This window comes from Lonchura striata, chromosome 13, assembly GCF_050655825.1.
Source record: "Lonchura striata isolate lonStrDom1 chromosome 13, ASM5065582v1, whole genome shotgun sequence".
In the NCBI taxonomy this organism is placed as follows: domain Eukaryota; kingdom Metazoa; phylum Chordata; class Aves; order Passeriformes; family Estrildidae; genus Lonchura; species Lonchura striata.
This window is the reverse complement of record NC_140715.1, coordinates 4,746,634-4,773,529: the sequence shown is the minus strand read 5'-3', so window position 1 is coordinate 4,773,529 and position 26,896 is coordinate 4,746,634. Positions and strand designations below refer to the sequence as shown.

The following is a 26,896-nucleotide window of genomic DNA, read 5'->3' as shown; positions in this document are numbered from 1 at the left end:
TATCAGGCTGTCATGGTTTTTCCATGTCAAACCACGACGCTGGCACAGCGCAGTCCCGGCAGCCGAGGCGGGGCTGGCCGCGGGAGCGCTGCCGAGCGCTTCTGCGGCGGCTCCGGGGGCGGGAGAAGCGGACGGGGAGCGGCAGCAGCGCCCGCTCCGCCGTGGTGGCCCAGGGATGTTTTGCAGCTTCCAAGCGAGATTTCACAGGCAGGGAAATGCTCGGCACGGCTGCCTCGGAGTTGTCAGAGACTCCGGGTGCTCGGCTCGGAGCCGCTGCTGCCGCCCGAGCGGGACTGAGCCCCCGTAGCCGCTGTCGCGGGTGTCCTCCCCGGCAGCTTCCGTCAAGTGCGGTGGTCTCTGACTGGGGGTCACCAGACCAATCTGTGTCCTCGTGTTAAAGAGACGAGATCTTGCCTGCGATGTACTGAATAGCATGGAGTGGGTCCCTGTTTCTGTGCCTCGATGAGAATAATGAGGATTTTCGTGGGAATCTAGACATCCTTTGCATATAATATCGTTATTCCGCTCTGCTGGTACCTAAAAGTCATCTCCACTCCCGCGTCCCAAGGAGCAGCTGTGAGCTTTTTAAAGGGCATCCTGACAGCACTGCTCGCTCTGCCAGCAGGCACAGCCTGCCTTGGCAAAGAAGAGGGGCTCAGATCAGCGCGGCGCTGCTGCCGAAGTCCTTTCCGTCCCATCCACCGGGAGAAGCGTGGGGCTGGGAGCGAGCCTGGGCTGGGGGGGTTCAGCGCGGGCTGCCTGCCACACCTCCCGAGCAGGAGGAGCCGGGGCACCACCGTCCTTCCTCTCGTGTGAAAGGGAATAGCGGGGTGCTTGCACCTCCATCGGCGGCTCCGCGGTGGCGATCTGGGCTCGGTCCGAGTTCTGGTCGTCCTTGGTTAGCAGGCAGACCCTATGTACTGCCGGGTTCCCATTATTGTGGGAGCTTTTAATCTGCTCTTTTTGGGTGGCGGTGAGGGCTGGAGCTGCCCTCCGGATTCCCCTGCACTGCGCAGAGCTAATCGGTTTCCTTGGGAGGAGAAACAGCAGAGCTGTTGTTCCGTCCGTTCTCCTTCACAGATTCCCCTGCTGTCTCCCGCTGACGTTCAGTGCCCTAATTTAGCACAATGGGCGCCCCTCAGTTCTGGTGAGCACCCCTGGGATTGTCCCAAACTCCAGCACCGCGCAGGACGTGTCCTGCAAACCTCCATCGAAGGCACCACGTCTGATGCATTATCCACGGAACCGGCACTTTTAAATCATCACTGACGTAATGATGATGTTCAAACACCGGTGTCCCTTCCTGTGTTGCTCCACAGCCATAACACAGACCGGATTTGCTCTTAGCCTTTCGTTTTTGCCTTTGCTGGTTTAACAGTTTCTTCTGGCAGTCACCATTGCTCTGACACAAAGTGCGTGGCTGGACTAGTGATGTCTAACCGCAGGAAAAGGGGAGGATTGGCTGAAAATGTGAATGAGAGAGGGAGAATGAGGGAGAATGAGTGCGCTCCGAGGCGGTATAAGGACAAGCCCCTGGCAGGCAGAGGAACGTGGAGGAAGAGCTCTCTGAACACGTCAGGGAGTGAGACGTGATGAAGGGTCGTGTAGAAGTGAATGGTACCTCAGAAAGATCACAAAGATGAATTTCTCTGTGAGTTGGGTCAAACGGACTCTGAGAAATGGGTCCAGTGGAGAGAAGGGAATAGGGAATGTTTTGGATATGGCAAACTGAAGGCAAACGTAAAATGAGGGGGTTTAAAGAGACGTTAATTGTCTGCTGTGATACCAAGGGAAGTGTCTGTGTTAAAAGGTGTTTAATACAACTTAATTCTTTACTACAGCATAATAATGTAATTAGGGTCAGCGAATTGAAATGGAGGGGAGACCTTTGATACTGCAGACCCTGAAAAGAAAGATTAGGTGGAAGGGTGGCCCAAAAAGTGAGTAGGGACACTGTATAAAGGCACAGTTGAGACTGCCTTGAGCTGGATGTGGAAGGGAAAACACAAACAGGCAGGGAGGAACATGCCTGGGACTCAGCCAAGCAGAGCGGTGGCTTCACACACGGGCAAGGTTGGATTCTGTCCCCGTGGCATAATCGTGTTATTCCTTCATGACAGCAGTGTCTGCATTGTAACTGACCCTTGGCATTTAATATTACTGAGCACTGGATCTCGGCTGTGACCCAGAGCTGTTTACCTGAGTGGTGTGGGGATCAGACACTCGTGTGCTGGATTGGGAAGGCAGCATGGTAGGATCTGGGTGCTGAGATGGTGCTGGCTACGTGCACGTTCTGGTGAGCAAAGCTGCCTGACACATCACTGTCTAGAGTGGAAAATTATAAGAGGACAAGCTATGCCAAACCACAAAAGTGGGGTGGTGAGGTTTAAAAATAATGTTTAAAAAAAAAGTGAAGACAAATTCATTTAGACTCCTGTGAACAAGCAGTGGGCGATGCTGCAAAATTAGAGATGTAGCAGAAAGATAAAGCACTTATTTCATGGTTAATGAGTAGTAAACAACTGGAATAAAGACTAATATCATTGTAGGCTGCGGACACTTCTCAAAAGGTGACTACATCTGAGAGGCAAATGTGCAATTACTTTGATTTTGGCCATTCACTAATCAGTTTCTGCTAGCACTGCTAGTATTTCAGGCACTACAGTGAATAACTACAGCTTGTCATTCCAATATTATATTTGAGGAAAATCTGCCTTTGAGGGGGTTTTTCTGCTCAACAGGATGATGCTGAGCCCAAAATTCTTACATATCTTCATTGTAAACTGAGTCACAGATGGGCAGGTAGAGGCTGTGTGTTTTACTTGTGTGTGTACCTGAGGGATCAACATGTGGCTTTTCAGCTCTTCCCGGACAGATGGATTTATCCTTGCTGCAGGTTAATGTTAAGGAAATACATCAGTCTTTCCTGTGACTTCAATTGATGTTATTGCACTGGTTCAGAGTGTTCAGAATGACTGTGCATCACTACAGAGCAGAAACCCAGCAGCTTCTCAGGTATTGTAGATGATGTTGCAGAAGAGGAATCTGGGGCAGACTGGGAGTGGGGGGAGTCTGGATGACAATTCTGTAGTGATTGGATAGGAAGTGGGCATTTCTGCACTTAACAATCACAAAAAGAAAAAGGGATAAGCAGCAAACCATGAATACTTGCATTGTATCCGGTGTGCAATGGGTTATTGACAGATTTATGTTCTCTGTGACTTGAGGTGGAAGCACAGCAGCAGCTCTGTAGCTTTCTTTCAGCTTTCTGCTGCCACCCCTGCTACCCCTGAGCTGTAAGAGATTCGGTAGCATCAATGAGCAGAAGTAAAATGCAACATTCAGGTACAGCCAGGACCTCCTGGAGTTAAAAAATAACATCTGTAGCCAGCTGTGCTGGAGCAGACCAAGAGCTGTTCCAGTATGCCAGGATGAGAACCTCACCGTGAGGCTTTGCTGAGTTGTGAAGATGCAAACAGATGTATTGATTTATTTTTTTTTAATTTAATGTATAACTTTTGGCTGTACTCCAGATTTTCTCCCTTTTTGAAAGGCCCTATGTATACTATATATAATTGAAGTGTTCTGTTTCACTTACCTAGAAATTCTCTGCTGCAGAAAGAAACAAAATGAATATGAGAAGGTTTAAGATCTGTCCTTGTTACACATTTATAGCCTCTTGCTTTTGATCGGTCAGGATCTCATCCTAACAAGCTCTCACAGAAGGGAAGTGGAAACAAAAGAGATGGAGGTGCTGCCAAGGCCCCTCTGTATAAATTGCTGCTGAAGATCATTCCAGGAAGGTTTTCCAGGAGGATATTTTCAAATGCTTTTCTGCCCTCTCGTACCTGCTTTGAGGTGTGTTTGGTAACTGTTCCCTCTGTGTGGAAATCTGGGGGACCAGAGAGCTTTGATGTTATTTTTTCTTCACTCATGATTTGCAGTCTCTGTGTGGTATCAGCTCATCTCTCCCCACAATTCCTGGGCATGTCCTAAATGTAAAACCTCTTTGGTGCCGATATTTATTTCTATGCAAGTAAGTGAACTTCTGCAGCCTCCCATTTCCCCCTGCCACCCGAGCCACCAATATCCTGCTTCGGGAGGCTGGATGGGAGCTCATCTGTGGCTGGGGGTGATCTGACTGCCAGAGCAGAGACCCTTCTCTCCAATAACTGGTGTTAATTTCCATTGATGAAGGTGAAGCAGTGAAGCAGGAAAGAGCCCTTTTCTTTTTCCTTTTTTCATATTCTCTTTTTCTCCCTATTTTTTTTCCCCTTTATTTTTTTGCAAAGTTTACCAGGAGTAGAGTCGACTGCCTCCTTTAATTGTACTCTTAAAACCCCTCTGGGAAATGTTGTGCTCAGCCGGAGCGTGTCTGGGCTGTGCTGACCCATGTTTAGCCGATGCCTGTCACTTCTCATCCACCTTTCCCTTCCGCCGCGGCTCTCTGACAGCGCTCGGCAGCGCATCCTCTCGCTGCCTCTCCCGCAAGGAGCGGAGGGAGGAGGGGGCTCCGCTCGGCAGCTCTGTTTCACGGAAACACATCCATGACGCGCACTCGGCTGCGCGCAGCCCCCCGCTCCATCTCCGTCGGGGCGTTAGAGAGAGAGGGGAAGAGGAGAAGGGAGGAGAAGGGAGGAGAAGGGAGGAGAAGCAGCCGCCGGCCGGCGGGACAGCGGCGGCGGGGGGAGCGCGGCCCCCTCCCCCGGCGGCGCGGGTGTCTCCGCGGCCTCTGGGTGGCGCCGCCGCCGCCGCCCGCCTAAGAGCCGCGCGGGGCCGGCGCTCCGGTCACAGCGAGCGGCGGCGGCGGGCGCAGCGCTGCGGAGCTGCCGCCGAGCCCCGCACGGCAGCCGGCGGCGCGGCCGCGGGGGGAGCGGAGCCGCCGCGGAGCCTCCCGCGCCTGCACCGAACTCGCCGCCGGTGCGCCCCGGTGCCCGATCGCTTCGCGCCGGGAACTTGCGGGGTGTTTGCTGAAATTCTGGATTATGTTCCTGCTGAGCCGGTCTGCGGGGAGCTGAGCCAGGGGAGGAAGCATGCGGGGCTATTTAATGGTTTTCTGCCTTATTTGCTGCACCGCGGACGGGCAAATAGTGTATTCCATCGCCGAGGAAACAGAGCGTGGAGCGTCTGTTGGGAACATAGCAAAGGATTTAGGAATAGATGCAGCTACACTTTCAGCCCGGAAATTTCGCATGATCACCGGTTCAAGTAAGCAATATTTTAATATAAATGCCAGCACAGGGGCTTTGTCTGTTAACGAGCCCATAGACAGAGAGCAGCTTTGTGAGTTAAAGTCTGTCTGTCTTCTGAATTACGAGCTCGTGTTAGAAAACCCTCTAGAGCTTTATAGGATGGAATTCAAAGTCTTGGACATAAATGACAACTCCCCCAGCTTTCCCTTAAGTGAATATCATATAAACATGCCAGAGTTCCTGTCACCTGGGGCACGGTTTACACTCCCCAGCGCCCAAGATCTTGATGAAGGTGCTAACAGTGTCCAGAATTATACTCTGAGCCTTGATGAACATTTCTATTTGGAAATGCAGATACGTGGGGATGGGAGTAAATATCCTGAATTGGTGCTGAAGAAAGCCTTAGACAGGGAGCAGCAAGCCACTCACAGACTTCTGCTTACAGCCAAAGATGGTGGGAACCCTCCAAAGTCTGGTGATGTCCCGGTCATTGTGACTGTGCTGGATACCAATGACAATGCACCAGAATTTGAGCATTCCGTCTACAGGGCGAGTATCTTGGAGAACTCCCCCAGTGGCACTTTGGTAGTCCAAGTGCACGCCACGGACTTGGATGAAGGTCCAAATGGAGAGGTCAGGTATTCCTTTAGCAATACAACTTCTGCTGACTTACAGCGAATGTTCTCAATTCACCCACACACTGGGGAGGTGACAGTCAATGGCGTTTTAGCTGTTCAGAGACCCCTTCTCGAGATGCTGATTGAGGCAAGGGATAATGGGGCATTTGGCATGTCCAGCACAGCTAAGCTGCTGGTGGAAATCACAGATGTGAACAATCATGGCCCAGAGATTACAGTTACATCCCTTTCCAGTCCCATTCCTGAAGATGCTATTCCTGGCACAGTGATAGCTCTGCTGAGTATTTTGGATAAGGACCCTGGGGAGAATGGGAAAGTAACATGCCAGATATCTGAAAACCTTCCCTTCCAGTTAAAGCCTTCCCTTCAAAACTACTACAGCCTTGTCACCAGTGAGCTTCTGGACCGAGAGCTGATCAGTGAGTACAACATCACCATTACTGCCACGGACTTGGGTTCTCCTCCTCTCAGCACTCAGAAGACTGTTTGGGTGCAGATTTCTGATGTGAATGATAACCCCCCTGTCTTCAGTGCTGGTGCATTTGATGTGTTTGTGGAGGAGAACAATCCACTTGGTGCTTTTCTCTACCAGGTCTCGGCATCTGACCCTGATATAGGGGAGAATGGACGGGTCTCTTACGTGCTCAGGAATTCCACAGTTGCAGGCAGTGCCCTGACCAGCTTTTTGTCTATGAACTTGGCCAATGGGAGCATCTATGCAAAACGTGCCTTTGATTTTGAGCAGCTGAGGAGCTTCCATTTCCAAGTGGAAGCCAAGGACAATGGGTCACCAGCCTTGAGTGCTGCCATAACAGTGAATGTTTACATCTCAGACCAGAATGACAATGCCCCAGCCATCCTCTACCCCACCAGCCAGAACGGCTCTGTAGCTGTGGAAGTTGTGCCCCGCCTGGCTGACGAGGACTACCTGGTGACCAAAGTGGTGGCAGATGACGAGGACAATGCGCAGAATGCCTGGCTTTCCTATCACCTCGCCCATTCCTCTGACTCCACCCTATTCCAGCTGTCGCCGCACACTGGCGAGCTGCGCACCACACGCTCCATGCGCTCCACCGACTTCCTCAAGCACAAGGTGGTTGTGGTGGTGCGGGACCACGGGGACCCGCCGCTCTCCTCCACTGTGACGGTGGGCATCCTGCTGGCTGACACCCTGCCCCAGGCACTGCCGGATTTCGATGACAGCGGGGAGCCACCACCGCTGCTCAACACCACAAACATCTACTTGATCGTTTCCCTCTCCTGTGTCTCGTTCATCTTCGCGGCGTTCATCTTCTTCCTCGCCATCATCCGGCTCTGCCGGTGCCGGACTTGCTGCTGCAGTGGCTGCTGCTGCCCAGCTGAGGACTACCAAAAGTATTGCTACAGTGTGCACATGCTTCCCAGCTCCCACCTGCCTCCAGACATGCTGGAGGTCACTGGTGTGGGTAAACTCACTCACACCTACTTGTACAGGGCATCTGTAGGTCTTGGGCCTAGCAACAGCAGCATCCCAAATGGAGATGCTGGGAATGTTCCTAGTGGCTCAAGGTTACAAGTGCCAGGACCCTGCATCCAAGTGCAGCAGGTCCAAAGTGACCGGTTGAGTGCTGTCCTCGTGGTAAGTGCTTCTACCTTTCACTTGTTTTCTCCCAGGCACGTGGCCTTGTGTCTGCACTAGGCTGCTCAGTGCAGAACATGCTGAGGGCATTTGCAGGAAAACATCTGTCAATTCATGGCACCAGGAGGAAATTTCAGTTTCTTTGATGTATTTCCTAAAGCCAAGAATCTCTTTGGCTGAAATACTATCATGGGATGACAAAAGAGATTTTTTTTTTTCTGCTGTGAACATTAAGGACCTTCAGACACAACTGAAGGTAAAGGTGTAAGTGAAGACAAAATACCTTGCAAGCCAAGCCATTGTCTTCAGAGAGCTAGGAAGGGGCATGTTAAGAGTCCATGCAAGTTTCTAATCAATGGATGGTTCTAAGATACACTGTGTAGAGTCTGTGATTTTTTAAAATATTTTTTTATCCCCACCTTGACATTCCTGAGAATTTTTTTTAATTGAGGGGGAGTGCTTTGTTGAACCAAGATGCTGGTTTGCAATGCCTAAGGTAACTCTGTGGTGGAATAGCTGTAATTCCATAACCACACCTCTTTAAGGAAATGTGACTTGGAGTGCTCATCTCACTTTCTAAGCAACCCATAGGTTTTGTGAATCTAAAATCATTCTCTTCCAGGCCTCTGACCAAGCTGGCTTCTTCTCAGTAGTATGATGAGTGACTTTGCAGGAGAAAATATCCTCCTGTGATCACAGCGTAGGGTTGCACGGTGGGCTGTGTCTGCAGGCCTAATCTCCTGGGTGTTGCTGCATTACTTGTCCAATATTCAGTTGTCTTATATCTATTTTTAATAGGTTATGTGAGTCATCCTTATATTTTTATGAAGTTTTGAGAGGTTTTGCCTCCAGACTGTCAAATTCCTTGGTGTGCAGAACAGTAACTGACCACCACTGGGTCTTTCCAGGCCAGTACTCTATGTGTGGTAGGAGCTGCTCCAGATGTTTCCAAGAGAAATTTAAGAACTCAGGTTAGACAGACATGGTGCAATCTGATTTCTGCTGTTGTTCTTTATTCTAGATTACAACTATTACAGGCTGTCCTAAATCTGTAGCCATTATATTTATTTTCACCTTTGAAGTCTTTATTGTATCTTTAAATATATGTAAATGCCCAGCTCCTTTTTGAACCTTGATGTAAGGGTAGCTTCAATAACTTCTTGGGACAATCAAATATACATTCAACTATATAACATTTTGGTTTATAACTCTTGAATTTCCAAGTAGTGAATTTTGGTAAGCTTTCCCTCCTAGGTAAGTTCCAAATTTGCTCTTCATAATGCAATTAGTTCATCACGCCTTCCCTTATTTATGTGTTGGCCAGATTTGATTTACACACGATGGTTTTCCGAGTGTTTAATCATTCATGATTAGATTTAAATTCTGTTCCTGCAGCAGCAGAGGGTTGCAGATGTTTTAGGTTTCTCACTGTTCAAAGAGGGGTGTGTGGAGGTCTTGCAAAAGCAGAAGAGTTGATGTCCTTCCTTAAGAAACTGTAGAGTCTAGGAAAATAGCAGTGGGCAGTATGTAAAGAAGAATCTGTACCTAATGTATTGGATACTTTGGGAATATAATTGAATATTTGAGGATCTGAAAAACAAACAAAAGTTGAGTTAGAACCTTTGTAATGGGGAGGTGAAAAGTGTTTTGGCAATATCTTGACTCAGAAGGTGTCTGCAAGAGCCCTGACAGTATCTGGGGGGTGTAACTTTGACTGGAGAGTAAAGTTCATAATTGCAAAACAAATAATAGTGATGACATATATATAACAACAACAACAAAAAAACCCAAACAAAACCTCTCAAAAAACTGTCACAACCCATTTCATTTGTTCCAGTTGAGCAAGATCTGGAAACTCAGGTTACCAACACATTAAAGAACCAAATAATAATAAAAATGCCCAAATATCCCTAATCTCCATAATCAGAACAACTGTAATGTGTCTCATTGCATCTTGCTGTATTTCAGTAATTCAGGTGAATTTTTAAACTTGTAACATGAAACACCTTTTTGCAGCTTTTGATAGTGGGCAAAATAAATCCTAGATGTCATCTTTGGCAATTTTATTTCCTTGGCTTCTAATACTCAGAGATGGGCAACCATGGATATGGCTTATGTGGAAAGTCCAAAGGCTTTACATTAATTGAGCTGAGTAGGGGAGAAGAGGCAGACACTGCAAAAATCCATCTACCTTTGAAACTAAAGTCATGCTGGGTATTATTAATTTGGTGCTGATCATTCCAGTGATTTGAGCTGTAGAATTATATATACATATATATGTATGTATGTACGTATCTGCCATTAGAAATTTTGGTTTAAAAATTTAAAATTTAATTTTGGATGTTGGCTAAATTCAGTCTTTAAGTGTTTTCAGACTGATTCATTTGGAATTAAAAACATAAACCTACATGACCCTTTGAGCTTTTGAGGTGGGGTGATTGTATTGCTCCTGAAGAATATAAATGCAACAAAAAGAAAGCAACAAAAATTTAAATGGCGTTAGGAGCAACTTCATAGTTATCACTCAAAGCACTGAAAAGTATTTAAAAATTACAAGTTTGGCAGAACTTAAATAGACCTGATTTTTATTTATTTTTTTTTTTAATTGAGAAGGTGATTGCAATTTTCACTACATACAGGATAGAAGAAGGGCTGTATATATGAAAATTTAATTGAATTTCTAGAAATACGGTGTATTTTCAAAATTCAGGTCGATTTCTTTATTCCTGTTCTGCTTTTGCTACTGAATTAAACAATAGGTTTGAATGATTTTACACATGCAGACGCATGCGACCCATTTGCGCTTTCATATTTTCTCTTTTAGAGATATGAATAGCTCTGTATATGGCCATAAGAGCAGTAGAGTAAACTGTAATTGTATCTTTTTCAGTATTTTGTTGTGTCTTTCTGCAGCATGGCATAAGTGAAAAGCTGAGTACGCTGCTGTGCTGTGCAGGAGACAAAGGCACAAGTGATTACTAAAGTAAGCAGTGGTTCCCTGACTGATTTCTGGGATTGTCATGTAGCCATGGATTGCTCCACTTCTTTTGTTTGCTTGTGTTGGCCATTGTACTGCACAAAAGGCCTGTGAGATATTTCTACATTCAGAGCATAGTGACCTCTCTGTGACTTGGCATTCCATATTTAGGTTACACCCAAAAATAGATGCAAACCTTACAAAGGAGATTTTTTCTCATTCAACTGTAATGGGAGTGGAATAATTTTGCACAACGTGGCATGCATTTCCTGTGACAAAAATGGATCCACTTCCATTGAGACAGGCTGGCAATTGAGGCTGAAGTGCTGCAGGCTAAGCATCAGTGGCAGATGAGTGTGCAAGCCTCTCTGTGGCTCATTCTGATGGGAATAACACAGCAAATGTAAGAGTGAAGCACCTTCCCAATTCCTCCTGTCAGTGCTAATAACACCCTGTCCAGAACCAGCATCTCGTGTCCACATTACAAGAATTGAGTTTTTCGGGAGATTCTTGATTATGAAATTTACTCTTGGGGTCAGGCCCAGAAAATCCTGGAAGGAGCAGTGATCAAAGAAAATTCAGTGAGGGAAATGTCTCCTTCTGACCACTCCAGTTACCCTTCACACAGAAGGATGTGTTCAGCAAAACAATGCTGAGGTTGGAAACTCCACAAATGTCTGGGCTGAAATTGTCTTGTCTTGTCTTGCCTGCCTTGGAATGTTAATTTTAGAGGTAGGGGAAGGGAGAGTGACAGGAGGAGCTGGTTGAGACAAAGGGCTTGAGGGGATGTGGAGAGTAATATGATTGATTTGGAGATGGATAAGGGGAAGGGAAGGATGGGGTTGAATCAACACATGGGCCAAGAAGGGGCAGTCCTTGAATGAAAGCATAACACAAGAAAACTTAATTTAGGTCAAGTCCAGTCCTTTCCTTTATCACTCACAATTTAATCTTAAATATTGAAATTCAAATATTTAAATTTTAATTGTAAAAATAATAATTTTAATTTATAAATTCAATATGCTGTGCCCATTATTCCTCTTGGAAAGTAATTCCTCTAAGGTTTTGAAGTGCTCCTCTGACATCCTGCCAACTGTTCTTTGCTATGGGTTTGTAGACTTTTGATTTTGTGCCAGCAATTCCCTTTTAGTATGAGTAGTTCTTTCCCTCTTTGCATCTTGCTTTATCCAGGGCTTAGAAAGCAACCACATCCTTTCTTAGCCTTTGTTTTACCAAGCTAAACAAGTTGATCTCTTTCAGTCTTTCTTCCTATAGTCACCTCTGCACTTATCTGATTATGCTGATATCCCTTCTCATCATCAGTTTTTCATTTTTGGATATATATTTATTGTGTTTCTTGCAAATATGCGACCAGACTTACATATGTTTCAGAGAAAGGACTTCCTATGGAGATATGAATACTTCCTTGCCCAGGTCATAGGGAATACATCACCTGATTCTTCTTGGGAGGCCAATTACCTCCTCCAAAATTTTAATAAGTTGATTAATCAGTCACATAGATATTATTGCAGAACTTCTTTGTGGGTACAGGTGCATGAATAAAGGTTAATTCCCAAGATGGTTCTTCTGCCTAAATTCATCCATCTAAATGCTGGATGTTTGAGCCTTAAATGTTAAAAAGTCTTAGTCACCTGCTCAGAACAAATTGTCCATCTTTGTTATGCATACATATATATATATATACATATATATATACAGATATACACATACACATACACATACATATATATATATATATATATATATATATATATATATATATATATACACATATATACATGTGTCTATGTTTAAACAAAGCCTACAAATACAGACAGCACTGAGAGTAAATGAATGATCTTTATCTTGACAGATATCCAGATTTTGAAGTGAATGATTCCATATGATTGTCCTCTGGGACTGTTGTTAGAACAGCCCAACTTCTTGTGTCTTAAACTTTTCAATGCTGCAATGTATTCAATGTTTTACTAAAACCAGAATATATGAGATGAATTTCAGTTTGTTTTTATTGAAGAGAGTTGAAAACCAGTCTAGCAAATTGTTGTCTTTGATAAATCTGTGACTGTTTTCCTTCCTTTTCTGTGTACCTTCATTTCTGTTTTAGTCTTTCCTCCAAATTTGTATCCAAACAAGCAGGGTAATGGGCTTGTGGTTTCACAGGCTGGATTTCACCATTTTAAATTAATATCTGCAGCTGTTTTTCTTCAGTGGGATTATTCTACTTCAGACTTGACATGTTTATATTTAAAAAAAACACCAAAAAAACAAAAACTAAACTAAGACCAAATAAATTCTCTTCACTCCTATGCTTTTATTTATCAGTTCTTTCAGAAATCTAGATTGGAAATCAGGTAGTGGGGAATTGAGGATTTTTAACTCAACTTTTTTGTTCTTCCTTGGTGACAGCAATTTCTGTTCCCTTCAGTAATTTGTCCCATATTCAATGTCACACTCAAAATACTGAAAATGGAGGAAAAAAAAAAAATGTGATAAAATGGGATGGTGGCTCTAGAGGATCATTGGTCCATGTGTGCCATATCTTTGTACCAATGCCCTGTGCATCCTCAGCTTCCCATTGGAGACAAGCTGCTGGATTTTAGTGTGGCTCAAGAGAACTGTGATAATGCTCTGTATTTCTGGGGTTACAGCTTGCTTGTTTCAAAATAACAAAAGGAGCTGCGGCTTGCTAAAGATTTCTTAAAATTGCAATTAGTCAGAAGAATGGTGACAAAATCCCACACCCAAACTAAAAAGGGGGCAAGCAGGTACATGGGAATTAAGGTATTTAGTTGAGAATTTGTAAGGCAAAGAAACAGGTGGGCAATAGCTCAAAGATTTGATGCTATCAGAGGGGTTTGGAGAATAAAAGCAAATTTGACCAATAAGGCAAATGGAAGTTAAATATCATAGAAAGAAAGTACATTAGGAAAAAAAAATAAAAAAGGAGGTTTGAAACTTCTAGTCTTTGAGCAGTTTCTCTAAGGAAAATGAACATATTTTTGTTCTTTGGATTCTTTCTTCTCCAAAGGAATGATTTTAATATTTTGATCTGTTAGTTCTTGTATCTCCCCCATGACTGGTCCCAGTCTGATGGGTATTGACACTGTTTTTAGTGGCTTTTTACTTCTTTCTTACTCTGCAAAAGTCAAACATCTTTGCACCATCAGCCTGCAAAATCAAAGTTTATGATGTTCCCTCACAAAACCCAAAGGAACTGATTCCAAAGGTTCTGTGGTGTTACTTCTCACCCTTTCCCAATTCCTTTGTTGGGGTCAGAAGCAAGGGAGCAGGGAAGTCTTACAGCTGAGTGAGTTCTTCATCTTTTGAACTACACAGCTTCGTGCTCTGTGTCTTGGGAATGTGTTTTAGACAGCTTTTGTGTTCTGCTTTGTAGCCAAAAGTTATATGGAGATTGGTGCTATGTCCTTATGGTTAAAGCAGTTTTCATTATATGATACTAAATTCACAGGATTGGGATCATACCTGTAGTATGAAGACATTTCAATAAAAGCTTGAATTCAGTCTTTGAGCTTTGTGATCTCAATAAAAGACAGATGTGGAGCTACTGGAACAGGCCAGTGGTGAGCCTCTAAGATAACAAAGGGACTGAAGCATTTCTCATGTGTGAGAACACAGAGAGCTTGGACTTTTTAGCCAAGGTAAGAGAAGACTGTGGGGCAGGGGGATCTCATTACTGTATGAAAATAGAGCCAGACCCATTTCAAGGGTGCCCAGTGAGAAGAAAAGAGGAGGATGCTCTAAGCTTAAATAATTTATTTTGTTGGGTTTTTTTCTGCTGTGGGGATGCTGAGCATTGGCACAGGTTGCCCAGGGAGATTGTGAAGCCTTTGTCCTTGCAGATATTCAAAAGCCATCTGCACGTGGTCCCAGACCACCTGCTTTGCTTGGTCCTGCTTAGGAAGTGGGCTGGACAAGCCAATCTCCAGAGGTCCCTTCCAACCTCAGCCAGTCTGTGATTCTGTGTTGTCATGAATGGAGAAGTTGACTGAGTTTTCTTCTTTGTAGAATTCTAATGTTTTGGAATATAGTCTATGTTGATTCTATTATTTATATGTAATGCAAATATCACTTCTCCAAGTGAATCCTTCACTTGGATTTTATTGTTGTGTGTGTGTTTGGTTTACTTTTTTATTGTACAATCATGAATACCCCAAAGATAATCAACCTCTAAAGCTATTTGTTTTCAATATCATATTGGTTGGAAGGAGATTTGGTGGAAAAAGGAAGTGATTCTTTCCCTGCAGTCAGAGGAGATATAGCTGCTACCTTATCTCACCTTTTTGGGGATGGTGAAGTAAAATTGCCCCAGCAAATGACTTGTGCAGTCAAAGTTGCCAGCTGGAATAGCTTCAAAGGATCTGGGGTTGTTGGTTTAGGATTGCAATTTGCACTTTCATCTTTGTTTTAATCTTATTATATATTTGTCTAGGGATTAGAATTAGCAAGTTCCTGTCTTCTCTTTTACAGCACTGTGCTTCTCTACCAGGTATTTCACCTCTTTAATGCCTTTCACCTTATTTAAAATAACTAGAGGAAAAATTAACCCAAGCTAATACAGAACATGGAAAGATGCCAGTTTGATCGTGGTCAGAATAGAGCTGCAGAATACAAATGTGCACTGAAAAATATTGTCACTTTTGAGATCCTAGTCTGGTGGGGCCCTTTACCACTGTCATGTCATGCTTTATGAAAAAAGGTTTTCTTCCCTCAACCTGCTCAAAGAGGATCCAGATGCTTTTGAATAAAATCCAAACCCATTGAGCTGTCAACATTCTATGAAATAATAATTAATCACCAAGTGTTTCTCTTCTGTTTTGTTTGTATTCTCATGTAGGAGAGGAGGGAAATGTGGGTAATGTAGGTAACTGAGGTTCCTGGAAAGCTTGTAAAACTGACAGTATTGGATTAAACTTGATTGAGTGGGGAAAAAATGAAACATAGTGGCTGGCTATGTCATTTAAAAAGCCAAAGATGAGTTGAAATGTCCCTACTCCCTCCTAAGAGTTTTTGTAGAACAGAGATCATGTTAGGAAAGAAGTAGAACAAGGATAGAGTTACAATAGCTACAATTTTGTTGTAAGCTTTTTTTCACCTCTGAAAACACTGACACTTTTTCTCTTTTGTAAAAAAATATATTGGCTCTAAATTTATCAGAGTCTTGGTGTAAGTGTTTTATGTGTGCAGTCTGGAAAATCTCCATAATTTGTGGCCATTCCAAACACATTAACAATCTCAAACAGATGTATATTGCATTATCTCATCACTTATTGCATCTCTGTGACCAGGGTTTCCAGTCACCTCTAAGGTAGCAGAATTATTCTATTTATCAACCTTAATGCTGTATATATAGACTGTTCCAAGTCTATATTTGGCTACTGCTAATGCTCAAGCCAGGTTTGCTTCCAATAAAGGTGGTGAAATTTTATATATAAAAGTGTTCTGCCTGAAAACCACTTTTTAGTTACTATTATAAATAGTGATGAGTCACTTAATATCATGCATTTTTAATGTAGCAATAATTCTTCTGAAAGGATTGTTTTTCAAAATACTTTAACAGAGGAAAAGCAGACCACCAGCAGCAATTGCTGTCAGCAGTAGCACCAATCTAAATTTGCTTCTAGGATCAAATCTATATTGTTTGTAGAAGGATATTTTGCTTAAACTAAAGGATAGGTTAATGTGCCATCTCCCACCTCAGTAGCAGATTAAAGGAAGTTCAACAGGATCAGCAACTTTTATTTAATGAAAACAATTGGTGGTCTTGGAACCACAGACTTGTGTATTTTCAGCTCTGTCCAATAATGAATGAACAAAACCTTTTCAGCATTTTAGGCTGTGTTCATACCGTTACTTCCTACAAAAATGGTCTGATGCATAGAAGCCCTGCCACCACAGGAGCCCTCAGGTGTCCCAGGGTGGTGATGGGTGGGAACTGGGCATTACCATGACAGGTTTGACAGTGTGGTCATTTCTCAGACTGGTTGCTCCAAGCCCCATCCAGCCTGGCCTTGGGCACTGCCAGGGATCCAGGGGCAGCCACAGCTGCTCTGGGCACCTGTGCCAGGGCCTGCCCACCCTGCCAGGGAGGAATTCCTAATTCCCAATATCCCATCCAGCCCTGCCCTCTGGCACTGGGAAGCCATTCCTTGTGTTCTGTAACTCTGCTTTTGCACACAGTCTCTCTCCATCTTCCTTTTAGCCTCCCTTAGGTACTGGAAGGCTGCAATGAGGTCACCCTGAAGCTTCTCTTCTCCAGGCTGAGCAATCCAAATTCTCTCAGCCTTTCCTTATAGGAGAGGTGCTCCATCCAGTAGCAGGGAGCTCATCCTTCCCCTGCACTTGGCACAGGTGAGGGCACCCCTCAAGTGCTGTGCCCAGCTCTGGCCCCACAGTTTGGGAAGGACTTGGAGACACTCGAGCACATCCAGAGGAGGCAACAAGGCTGGACAGGGAGGTTTGGAACACAAACCCTGTGAGGAACAGCTGAGGGAGCTGGGGGTGCTCAGCCTGGAGAAAAGGAGACTCAGGGGTGACCTCAGCACTCCCCACAGCTCCTGGAAGGTGCCTGTGCTCAGCTGGGGCTGGGCTCTGTCTCCAGGAACTGACAGAACCAGAGCACACAGCCTCGAGCTGCACCAGGGGAAATTCAGGTTGGAAATTAGGAAAAAGTTTTTTGCAGAAAGGTGATAAAGCTCTGGAATGGCTGCCCAGGCAGGTGGTGGAGTCCCCATCCCTGGGTGTGTTTAACAAAGCCTGGATGTGGCACTGGGTGCCAGGGTTTGGTTGAGGTGTTGGGGCTGGGTTGGACTCCATCTTTAAGGTCTCTTCCAACCCAGTGAGTGTCTGAATTCTGTGAATTCTCTGAACCCCTCTGATCAGCTTGGTGGCCTCCTCTGGGCTCACTCCAACAGGTCCTTGACCTTCCTGTGCTGGGGACCTGAGGGCTGGGGGCACCTCTGCAGGTGGGGTCTTACCAGAGCCAAGCAGAGAGGCACAATCCCTTCCTTTGACCTGTTGCCCACACTGCTTGTGGTGTGCAATATGTCTGATCTTTCTTTTCCATGTATTGCTGAAGTATGTTTTGGAAAAAGGACTTGGTATTTGTTGTGAAGTGGTCTTTGTGTCATGCTTGATAGCCATTAAGAGCTGCTAAGGTTGGCTGAGTTACAAACTTTTGAGAAATTATTGTTCACTCCACTTGGTAGAGCTGGAAAGTCTGAGTCCTGCCAGCAGAGAGCCCTGATCCAGCCAAGGGCTGGCAGGACCTTCTGGTAATTGCAGTTGTATGACTGTGGCCCAGACCAAAATTGAGCCTGGGACTGGAATTGAGCACAGGGAATTGGGAGGAAAAAAAAAAACCAAAAAGGAACACACTGCCCAGCCCAGGACCAGAGTGCAGGGAAGAGGAGGGTCCCTAATTTTAGCACAAATGTTTAGAAATGTGAGTCCTTTACATGGATGCTGTTGAAGGCAGCACCTTGTATGTGGCAGCCTGTTTCACAGTGTCCCTAAGAAAATATTCAAGGAATATAAGAAACTAAGAGAAGTAAACAAATAAGTATCACAGATGAGCATAAATGGACAGCTTAAATAATTGCACGATGCAACAGGATAGTAATTAAAGAGCTGTATCACAATGGAAGATAATAGACAAAATATTTGATACCTCAGAAATCTAATAGCTATTTTCTTCTGCTACTTCTACCTGAAGATGGTTTGTTTCAGAGAGATTCTAGCAAGGCTGAAGATTGAACAGGCTTTTGTATTTCAGCACAATAAAAAGACCAGAAAATAACTCATCAGTGTTGAAATTTGGCAGAGTTCCCATTGTGGGTGAATTTAAGTGCCAGAACTCTTGAATGAAAGATTAAAGGAGAACTGAAAGTCTTTGTGAAAATACAATGTCAAGATTGCTCCCAGTGTGTGTACAGCAGAAAGATACCTATGGTGTTTATGGTAAAAAGATCAAGTAGCCAGATGATAGCAATATGGATTTGTTGTACCTCCCTGTCTTTCAAAACCTTTTTTTTTTCCTCTCTGTTTTTATTTTGTCCTCCCCTATGCTTGTCCCTTTTTCTTTACCTTCTCCTGAGGTCTAGTTCCTACCCTCAGAAATGTCTTCACATTTCATTCTGATTTAAAATCCATAAACCCCTGAGAAAGGGACCAGACCCAGGTCCTGTTGTCACTGAACCAGCAGACAGAACCACACTGCTTTTTGTGCTCCTGTAAACCCTGACTTTGAATGCCTCTGTTTCCACAGAAATGCTCCCCTGACCACCATGGTAATGGCTTGGGGGGATATATCCTTCTCCATGAACTGGATTTGAAAACCTCTAAACTCTGTCTTTAACCACTATTCAGAGTGATAAAGAAACACAGGAGGTAGCTGGTGTAGCTGGACATTATTTTAGTTTTTTCCTAACCATGTGTCTAGTGGTAATTGGTATTCCAAATGCACAATCCTAAAATCTGTCTGCAAAGAGCACAGTTTGCAAGGAATATCAAATGCAAGGAGTCATGCTGAGACACTGCAGCTCTATCTGCTTGAGGAGGACAATGTTTTGATTAGTACAAGGATAGGGGATTGATTTCAGAGGATACATTTGATATCATCATCCTTGCTTATCACTCAGAGTCTCACATGTCCTGCTGTGGTTTCTCTGTTACCGATGGAAGGAATGCGCTGAGCTCAGCTGAGTTATTAAAATCTGGAAGCCTGGTGTCATTTGAGGTGTTCCGGGGCTAGCAGATGTATTCTGTAAGGTTGGGAGATCTGTGCCCTTCTGGAAGGAGCAGCTGGGGGCCAGGCAGGATACCCTGTCCTCTGCATCCACAGCCTCTGCACAAACAATGTGGGTTTCCCTCAGTACACAAAAATGTGTGGCTTTGCCACGTGTATGACCCATGAAAAATGCAAAGGTAATTCTGCATGAATACTACAGCGCTAATTCATGCTAAACACCAGATGTAGTCCAGCTTTTAAAGGAATATTTCTTTAGGTCAATCACTCTGATCTATTCAGTAAGAACTCTCGTGCTCAAGGAAATAAATATTGAAGTCTTACTAAATTCAAACCATAAATAGCTTGTGTCACTGAGGTTTTAAGAATTCTAAATGGAAGTTTGAAAACATATTTGCTTAATGTTTACTTAAAAGTCCCCAAACACTTATCTCCCTTTAGCACCTAGTGCAAATAATAAATGATACCTGTGCATATGTACCTTATTGCTTGAGAATGCCCAAGTATCCTTTGCAGTAGTGCTTTAAATCTTGCTGTGGCCATTTGAGCCCAGATATTGCTGACATCCTAGGAACCAATTAAGACACTTGCCAAAAATCATGAAGCCCCTGATGTAACAGTGAACAGAACCCAGCTCCCCTGACTTCCTGTTTTTATGGTGTGTGATCAATTGCCTCTTCCTCCACCTCGCTTTTGTCTTCTCTTGATTTCTGAAGTCCCAGTTTAGCTCCAGGGTAGTTTTTTTTTTCTTCTTGTTACTGCGTGAGTGTCACTGCTTCTCAAGCCTTCCTCTGAGCTTCATCATCTGCCCCACCTCATATGTTGCATCTCCCTTATTTTTCCTTCTCTTTCCAAGAACTCTCAGATGCCATAAAGCAGGGCTGGATTTGTTGCACTGGTGAATCTGCCAGAGCTATCACAGCATGTTGTGTTGAAGCTGGGCATGCAGGTCCTGAACTGAACAGCTGTGATCAGTGGCTTTCCACCATCATCTTAATACCCTGGCCACTGTTTCACCCTGAGGTGTGCCTGTCAGCCTGCACAACACAGGATGTTTTTCATGCCATGCAGCCAAATCCTTTTTTAATACAGTGTTTGATATTACAGTCCTTGTATTTCCTACAATCTGTTCACTGCTGCCTCATTGTCTGTCGCTGTGCCCATCCAGGGGACGAGTTGAGAGAAGCTGCTGACTGCTCCCATCCCATCTCCCTTCTACTCTGCTCCTTGCAACCCCTGGAGCTGCCTGGAGCTGGTCCTGCTCTCCAGCAGCAGTGAGTGCTGGAGACAGGAATGGTGAGGAAGGATGCAGAAGCTGGTGTCTGTGTGTAGGTAGGGAAGTGGACTTGGATCAGAGACCTCACAGAGTTGTGCCTCATCCCTTTCCTAAAGTCTCTCTGGGTTGTAAAAACCATTATTGTTTTTCCTTCTCTGGGTCCCTCCACACAGTGTTGTCTGTGTTCTGCTTTTAACTTGGTTGCTCACAGCATCTTCTGGCATCAGTCTCATCCTTTCAGACTGAACTCTTATCCCTCTTGGGTTGTCTGCAAATTGAGTCTTGCACAGAAGAATCTGGAATTATTATGTAGAAAATCAAGATTACAGAAGTGAGTGTAAGATCTTGTGGCAGGAAAAAGTGATTTTATTCTGCCAGTCCCTGAAGTTTCTCACTCTCACTCATTTTCTTACTAGATTTTGCACACTCACACCCACATAGTCCCAGGCATCAGTGCCTGATGGGCACAGGTGACCAGGATCACTTGTGTGTAATGCTTTGGGACAGGGGACATTGGCTGTCATGGCTCACAGCCTCGTTCAGGTGTGACAAGAGACTGATCTGGGACTTGTCATTGATGTCCATTAGCAATGGGTTCTGTCTGGGATCTTTTGCATCATTGTTTTGTTTCACCTTTTAAAGTAAAATTCTTTAATTTCAGTTCTCTTGTATTCCCCACTGTTCATCTTAAATCTTCCGTTCTCCATCTTTGCACTTTATTTTACGTAACTTTCTTCCTCTTCATTCATTTGGATTAAAACTTCATATAGGGTCCTCTGTAGCAATTAATGCATTATTTTCCTGTTATTCCTTGTTTTGTATTTTGTGTGCTTGAACATTTGCACACACTTAGAGTCATATTGCCTTTATACTAATCCTAAATATATATATATTTTTGCAAATCTCTGCATGCAAAAGAAAAGAAAGTAAATGGGTGCAAGTCATGGATTAAAGACAGGAAAAATTCAGATTAGTTACACATAATGAACTCAAACTACTGATAAAGTGTTCACAAGAAATGAGGAAGCTAAATTGTTGCTGGGGCTTTTTTTTTTTGCATAGAATTATTATCAGATTATTTTGTTACATTATTAGGTACTACTTGGAAGTGCACAGCTGGAATTACATCCTCTCTGCTCTTCTGATAACCTTATTAAATATGACTGAGATAGAAAAGTGCAGTAAAGGGCATAAAATGGCTGGAATAAAAAATAAAACCAAACCCAAAAGCAAGCTTGGGCGTGTCTATTTAAGAGAGAGTTGGGAGCAAGGAGGGTGTGGAATCCCACTATGTGCCAGCACCCTGCAGAGAAACACAAATATAAACCAAAATCATTTAGCAGAGAGTGTAAGTCAGGGTCAAATGCTGCTCCTGCTTTTGCTGAGTAAGGAAATCAATGGGATGTGTCCTGAGGTCAGATAATATTAGCAGAATCTGCAGTATTAACATTTTGTCCATCATATACGTGGCTATAGGTTATAAATAGTCCAAGAACAGCACAGTTTGGGCAGAAGGATTTTTTGTAATAGGATTTGAAGTAAAAATCTTCTAAGCTCAGAAATGCCTGCTGAGAATTAGCAAACAAAATGAAATATTTTTCTGCCCTACTTTCCTTGCTTAGCCATTCCCGTGCAGACACATGAAATACAGAAAGCTGTGGAGCAGAATACTGGTCTTATTAAAAAATCCTCACATATTCAGTGTGTTTTATGGAGTCTGTACTCTAAAACCCTCCTGCCTCCTTTATAGCTCTCAGCTGCTCTTTAAAATAGTTGAAGGGGTTTAATTTTCTGTCTGGCTGCATGAGATGTGGCACGTGTATGTGAGCTGCAGGAGAAGACCTGCAGCTGAAAGTGCAGCTGCAAGGGGGGTAAGAGTAGAGGGTTCTTGGGTGTTTGCCCTGTTGCTCAGCAAAGCCTTTCCCTTTTGTGCTAAAAGCTGAGTGGATTCTGTGATGGAGATTTTCCTCAAGAGGAGAAAAGAGGGGAAAAGGAGACTGAGGGCAGACTTCATAGCAGCCCACAATTTCTTTATGGGGGGCAGGCACTGATCTCTGCTCTCTGGTGACCAGGGACAGGAGGGCAGGTTTAGGAACATTTTCTTCACCCAGGGGGTGGTTGGGCTCTGGAATTGGCTCCCAGGACACTGGTTGAGGCACCAAACCTGCCAGAGTTCAAGGAGTGTTTGGACAACACAGGGTGGGATTGTTGGGGTGTCCTGTGCAGGGCCAGGAGGTGAACTTCAATGAACCTTGTGGGTCAGCTCAGGATATTCTGTGATTCTCTTTGTCCTTGGGGTTAAGTTTCTTCCTTCCCACCACAGAGAGAATTGCAAATTTAAACAATGATTAATCCTGAGCCCATGAAAGGCTGGAACCAGACGTGCAGAGTTTCACTCCACACCGTGTCTGGCTGGTCTGTGGTGGCAGGTGTGGTGAAACACCCTGTACCCAGCCTGTGTTTGTGCTGGTGATCTCTGGATCCCAGAGCACCACCTTCATCATTCCTTTGGCTGCTCATCCATTCCAGAGTAAAGAATGTCCATGATGTATCAACAGCTCTGCCTTCTCTGGCTTGGTGATGGCTGAGCCTCTGGCTGCAGAAAGCTCGGGACTTCTGTCTTGTGGGAATCCAGGGCTTCCCTCTGGCTGCCCTGGCAGGTCTGGGACCGTGGCAGGGGTCAGGAACCCCCCTGGACAGAGCCCCCAGAGACACTGGCTGTGATCTCTGTCCATGGAAAAGAGTTTTCAATCTTACAGGATGAATTACAAGCTCTGAGTGTTTGATATAAGTAATAATTAAGTGTGTCACGGGTACAAAAGTAAAATTTTAGGATTCTAGATGAGGGGTTCAAAGGGGACAAGATGGAAGAAATTGTGTGTGTCTTGTCCTTTTTCTCCTTCTTCATGCCCTCCATGTTTCACTGTGGTGTTGGCATTTTTCTGTTGGTTCAGGCTGGGGACACACTGTCCAACGTAGGTGACAGATATTGGCATGTTCTTGTAAATCCAGCCCAGGGAGTTTCTGGTATTTAATGTTTGTAACATCCCACTGAGGGCAGAGCCCCACACGCTGCCCTGCAGGACAGAGCTGGGCAGGGCAGCAGAACATGTGAGAGATAAACAGAATAAACAACCTGGAAACCAGCACAGACCAATTATGGCTTCTGCTTTGGCAGGGGGCTGACAGACAGAGACTTTCTACAATCTCAGAATCATCAATACCTCAGATTCTGACACTGTCTGACTGTACCAGCCACAGGTAGAGGTCATGATCTGCTTCACTTCTGTGTTTCAAAAAGCATAGCTGTAATGATTGAATTTCCTGGCAAAGTTGACATTCACTTTGTCCAACATCAAGAAAAGAGCAGTCAAGCAGTTAATTCTAAAATATAACCTTGAAAGGGAAAGTCATTGCTACACTTTTGAGTGTGATTAAGTAGAACTTATTCTATTAATTTGAGAAATTTAGGGCAGCTCTGTACAACTCAGTATAAGAGCATTTTGGGTCTGATTTTAGATTGAGGAAATCTGGCCATGACTTCTGTGCAGCTTTACATATTTAACTTCAGGAGCAAGTTGTAGCTTGGTGCTGTGTAAGAATATCCTGGTGGTTTGAAACAGACCCTGGGAGTTCAGAGCTAACCTCCCATACAGCTTTGGAGTAGAGATGTGCAGAGAGTAGGAAGTAATTCTTCCCTGTGAGGGTGGTGAGGCCATGGCACAGGGTGCCCAGAGAAGCTGTGGCTGCCTCATCCCTGGAAATGTCCAAGACCAGTCTGGACAGGGCTTGGAGCAACCTCAGATAGTGGAAGGTATCCCAGCCATAGCAGGGGCTGGAATTAGATGAGCTTAAAGCTCATTTTCTAATCAAAACATTCTGTTTCACAGAGAAAGAAAGGACTAGGAAAAAAATGTCAGTAACATGAACACAGCTCCATTGCATGATCCAACCATCTTCCACTTGTGCATGTGAGCTTTCTGCTTGTGTCCTGGACTGCCTGGGGTGGCTGCAGTGAATGTATATTGGAAGCATTCCTGTCTAGGGAGTAAGCACAGAGCACTTAAGTCACATTTAAATTTTCACAAGGGACTTAAGTTGAATGTGGGTGTGCTTTGGTGAGAGGATACACCTGATATTCCAGCCCAGTTATAGGTTAATAGGTTAATGACTGCTTCAGCTCGTGTTTTGAAAATACCAGGAGGCAGAATGGCAGCAGGTGTGAGACTGGTGGGTCTGGGTTGGGCTCTCTCCCTCTCTCAGAGAAATGTCTGCAACATTTTAGAAGTGTTAAGGATGGATTAGGCAGGCTTGTAAAAGAAATTTGCAGCGAAAGTACCTGTGAATAACAAAAGCATGAGTTAGCTGTTCAGTACAAGGGGTAGTCCTGTTCATACCTTAGCTGGGCAGCTGCTGAGGAAAGGAGAATTTCACATTGTTGTTTTGTGGCTCTGAACTGAGTATGATTGCCCAAATACGGGTCTCAACAAATTAGGTATTGAAATCAAAACTTAAAATATGCTTTTATGACTTAAATTTACCATTCTGTTGCTTGATGTACTTTCATGAACTAAGAGAATTCATGGAGATGTTATTAGGAAATGGAACAAACCTGGAAAAGTCATTAGTGAGCAGGAGAGCAAGAAAGAAAAGTGCAAATGAAGGTGGAGAAAACTCCAAACTCGCAAAAAGCAAAATCTGATCCAGCACAAGGTGTGCAGGTTACAATAAGGGCATTGACAGTCAATACTTCCAACAGACTCAAAGACAAACTCAGGTCATCATTAAAACAGTGTGGTTTCAAACCTGCCAAATTGCCAGTTCCTTGTTAGTTCCAAACCAGGCAGATTCAGGTTTAGGTTGTTAACCTCTAAGAGACACTTTAGGAGTAAGCAGGGAGTAAAAACAAAGCTAATAGATGTAACTCAGCATGTGCTTTCAAGAGAGGGAATCCACAGTAGTTGGGCACTCGTATTTAATAACACAAACCTGATCTCCTTTCCCTATCAAAGAGAGGAACTGCCAGGCTCTAAAGAAAATACCTTTGGCCTTTCTCAGCAGTGAAGAAGGTGACTGTTCCTCATATTACTCTTTGCCTGTACTTTTGATTCTTGCCCTCTATTTTTATGTCTAGGTCTCCATTTCCATTGGTTCTGTGCCACTGTTTGGTGCTTAGGTTCCCATTTATCTGAATTGTGTAGACAAAAATGGGGGGAAAAGGAGATCTCAGCATAGCTTATCAGCATCAATTTGGAACACAGTGTCTTTCTTGTATAGCCACAAGAACAAATGTAAAGCTCCTAGGACATCGAGGGGAAAAAATACGGAAAATTAACACAAAAGGACAAAGTGAGTGAACATCCTGTGGCCTATGATGAAAGCACTTCTTAGGGAATTGAGCAGAGAATTGGTCTTTAAAACAAAAAACTAAACTGAGTCTTCAGTTTCCAGGCAAGTGCTTACTCATTTATGAATTCATATGTACATATTCAATTAAACATTCAGAGACAGTTTCAGGAGGGTCAGAACTGCCTCGTAACCTTATCCCAGTTCTCAAACTCTAGAGAGGGATGTGCAGCACATGTGAATATAAGTATGGAGCAAAACAGAGAAATGTATGTAGCCAGAGCTGAGAAAAAAATTAAATTATAATCACCTGGAAAAAACTTGTTTGACTCCACTGTGTCTCATGACAAATTCACTGAGGTGAAATTTAGTGGTGACTGCTTGAGCTGCAGAATCTCAGCCTGCATGGACCAGTGGTAAAGACTCTGTCTCCAAAGAGAGACAAGGGTGATAAAGGAAAAAACCAACCAAAACCTTCAAGAAAATATTTGGCAGTAGAAGTAACACTTACAGGCTTGGTGGTGACTTTAGAAAGGTGAAAGTTGTTTCGTTGGTGTCCATGTTGAAGTCCTTCAATTTAGAATGGCACAGTGTGTGACATTATGTGCAATAAATTACAAAAGCAGTTTTAAGTCATCAGAAAAATACAGCAGAAGACAAGCAGAATGAGTCAGACATCTCCATCCTCAAAATTTAGAAGTGAGAAATGATTGAACGTACCCTGGCAAGCAGGAGAAGAACAGGAATTCTATTCTATGTATCTTTGTGGTTTATCTCGATTGAAATTTATAACATCAACCCCCCTCCATACCCCAACCCAATTTCTTTATGTGACATTTTCTAGAACAAGCAAGTTACATTATTGCAAAGAAATTGTGACCTAAATTCAAACAGGATTTTTCTGGCTGTTTAGCAGCCTCGGTTCCCATAACAGCAATGTTTTAAATAGCCTGGCTTCAGATGCTTGTGATACAAAAAGAAATTCTCACCAGTTAGATTGCTACCAATGGGAAAGTGGCTTTAAGGAAAGCCATGAAAGAACAGAGCAAATCCAACTGAGCAAT

General features: G+C 43.9%; 1 protein-coding gene across 4 annotated transcripts in view; it reads left to right on the top strand.

Moving 5' to 3' along the window:
- LOC110471349 (protocadherin alpha-C2) overlaps nucleotides 1-26,896 on the top strand; it is a 90,613-nt gene that overhangs the window by 8,965 nt on the left and 54,752 nt on the right. The window contains exon 1 of one of the 4 annotated variants that reach the window (XM_085591146.1): nucleotides 4,844-7,448. The exons of 2 other annotated variants lie outside the window; for them this stretch is intronic. In XM_085591146.1, coding sequence (XP_085447272.1) covers nucleotides 5,034-7,448 — 2,415 coding nt within the window. In that variant the 5' untranslated portion in view covers nucleotides 4,844-5,033. Of the gene's footprint in view, nucleotides 1-4,843; nucleotides 7,449-26,896 lie in introns of those variants that run through there. One more of the 4 variants, XM_085591150.1, reaches the window with a different exon arrangement.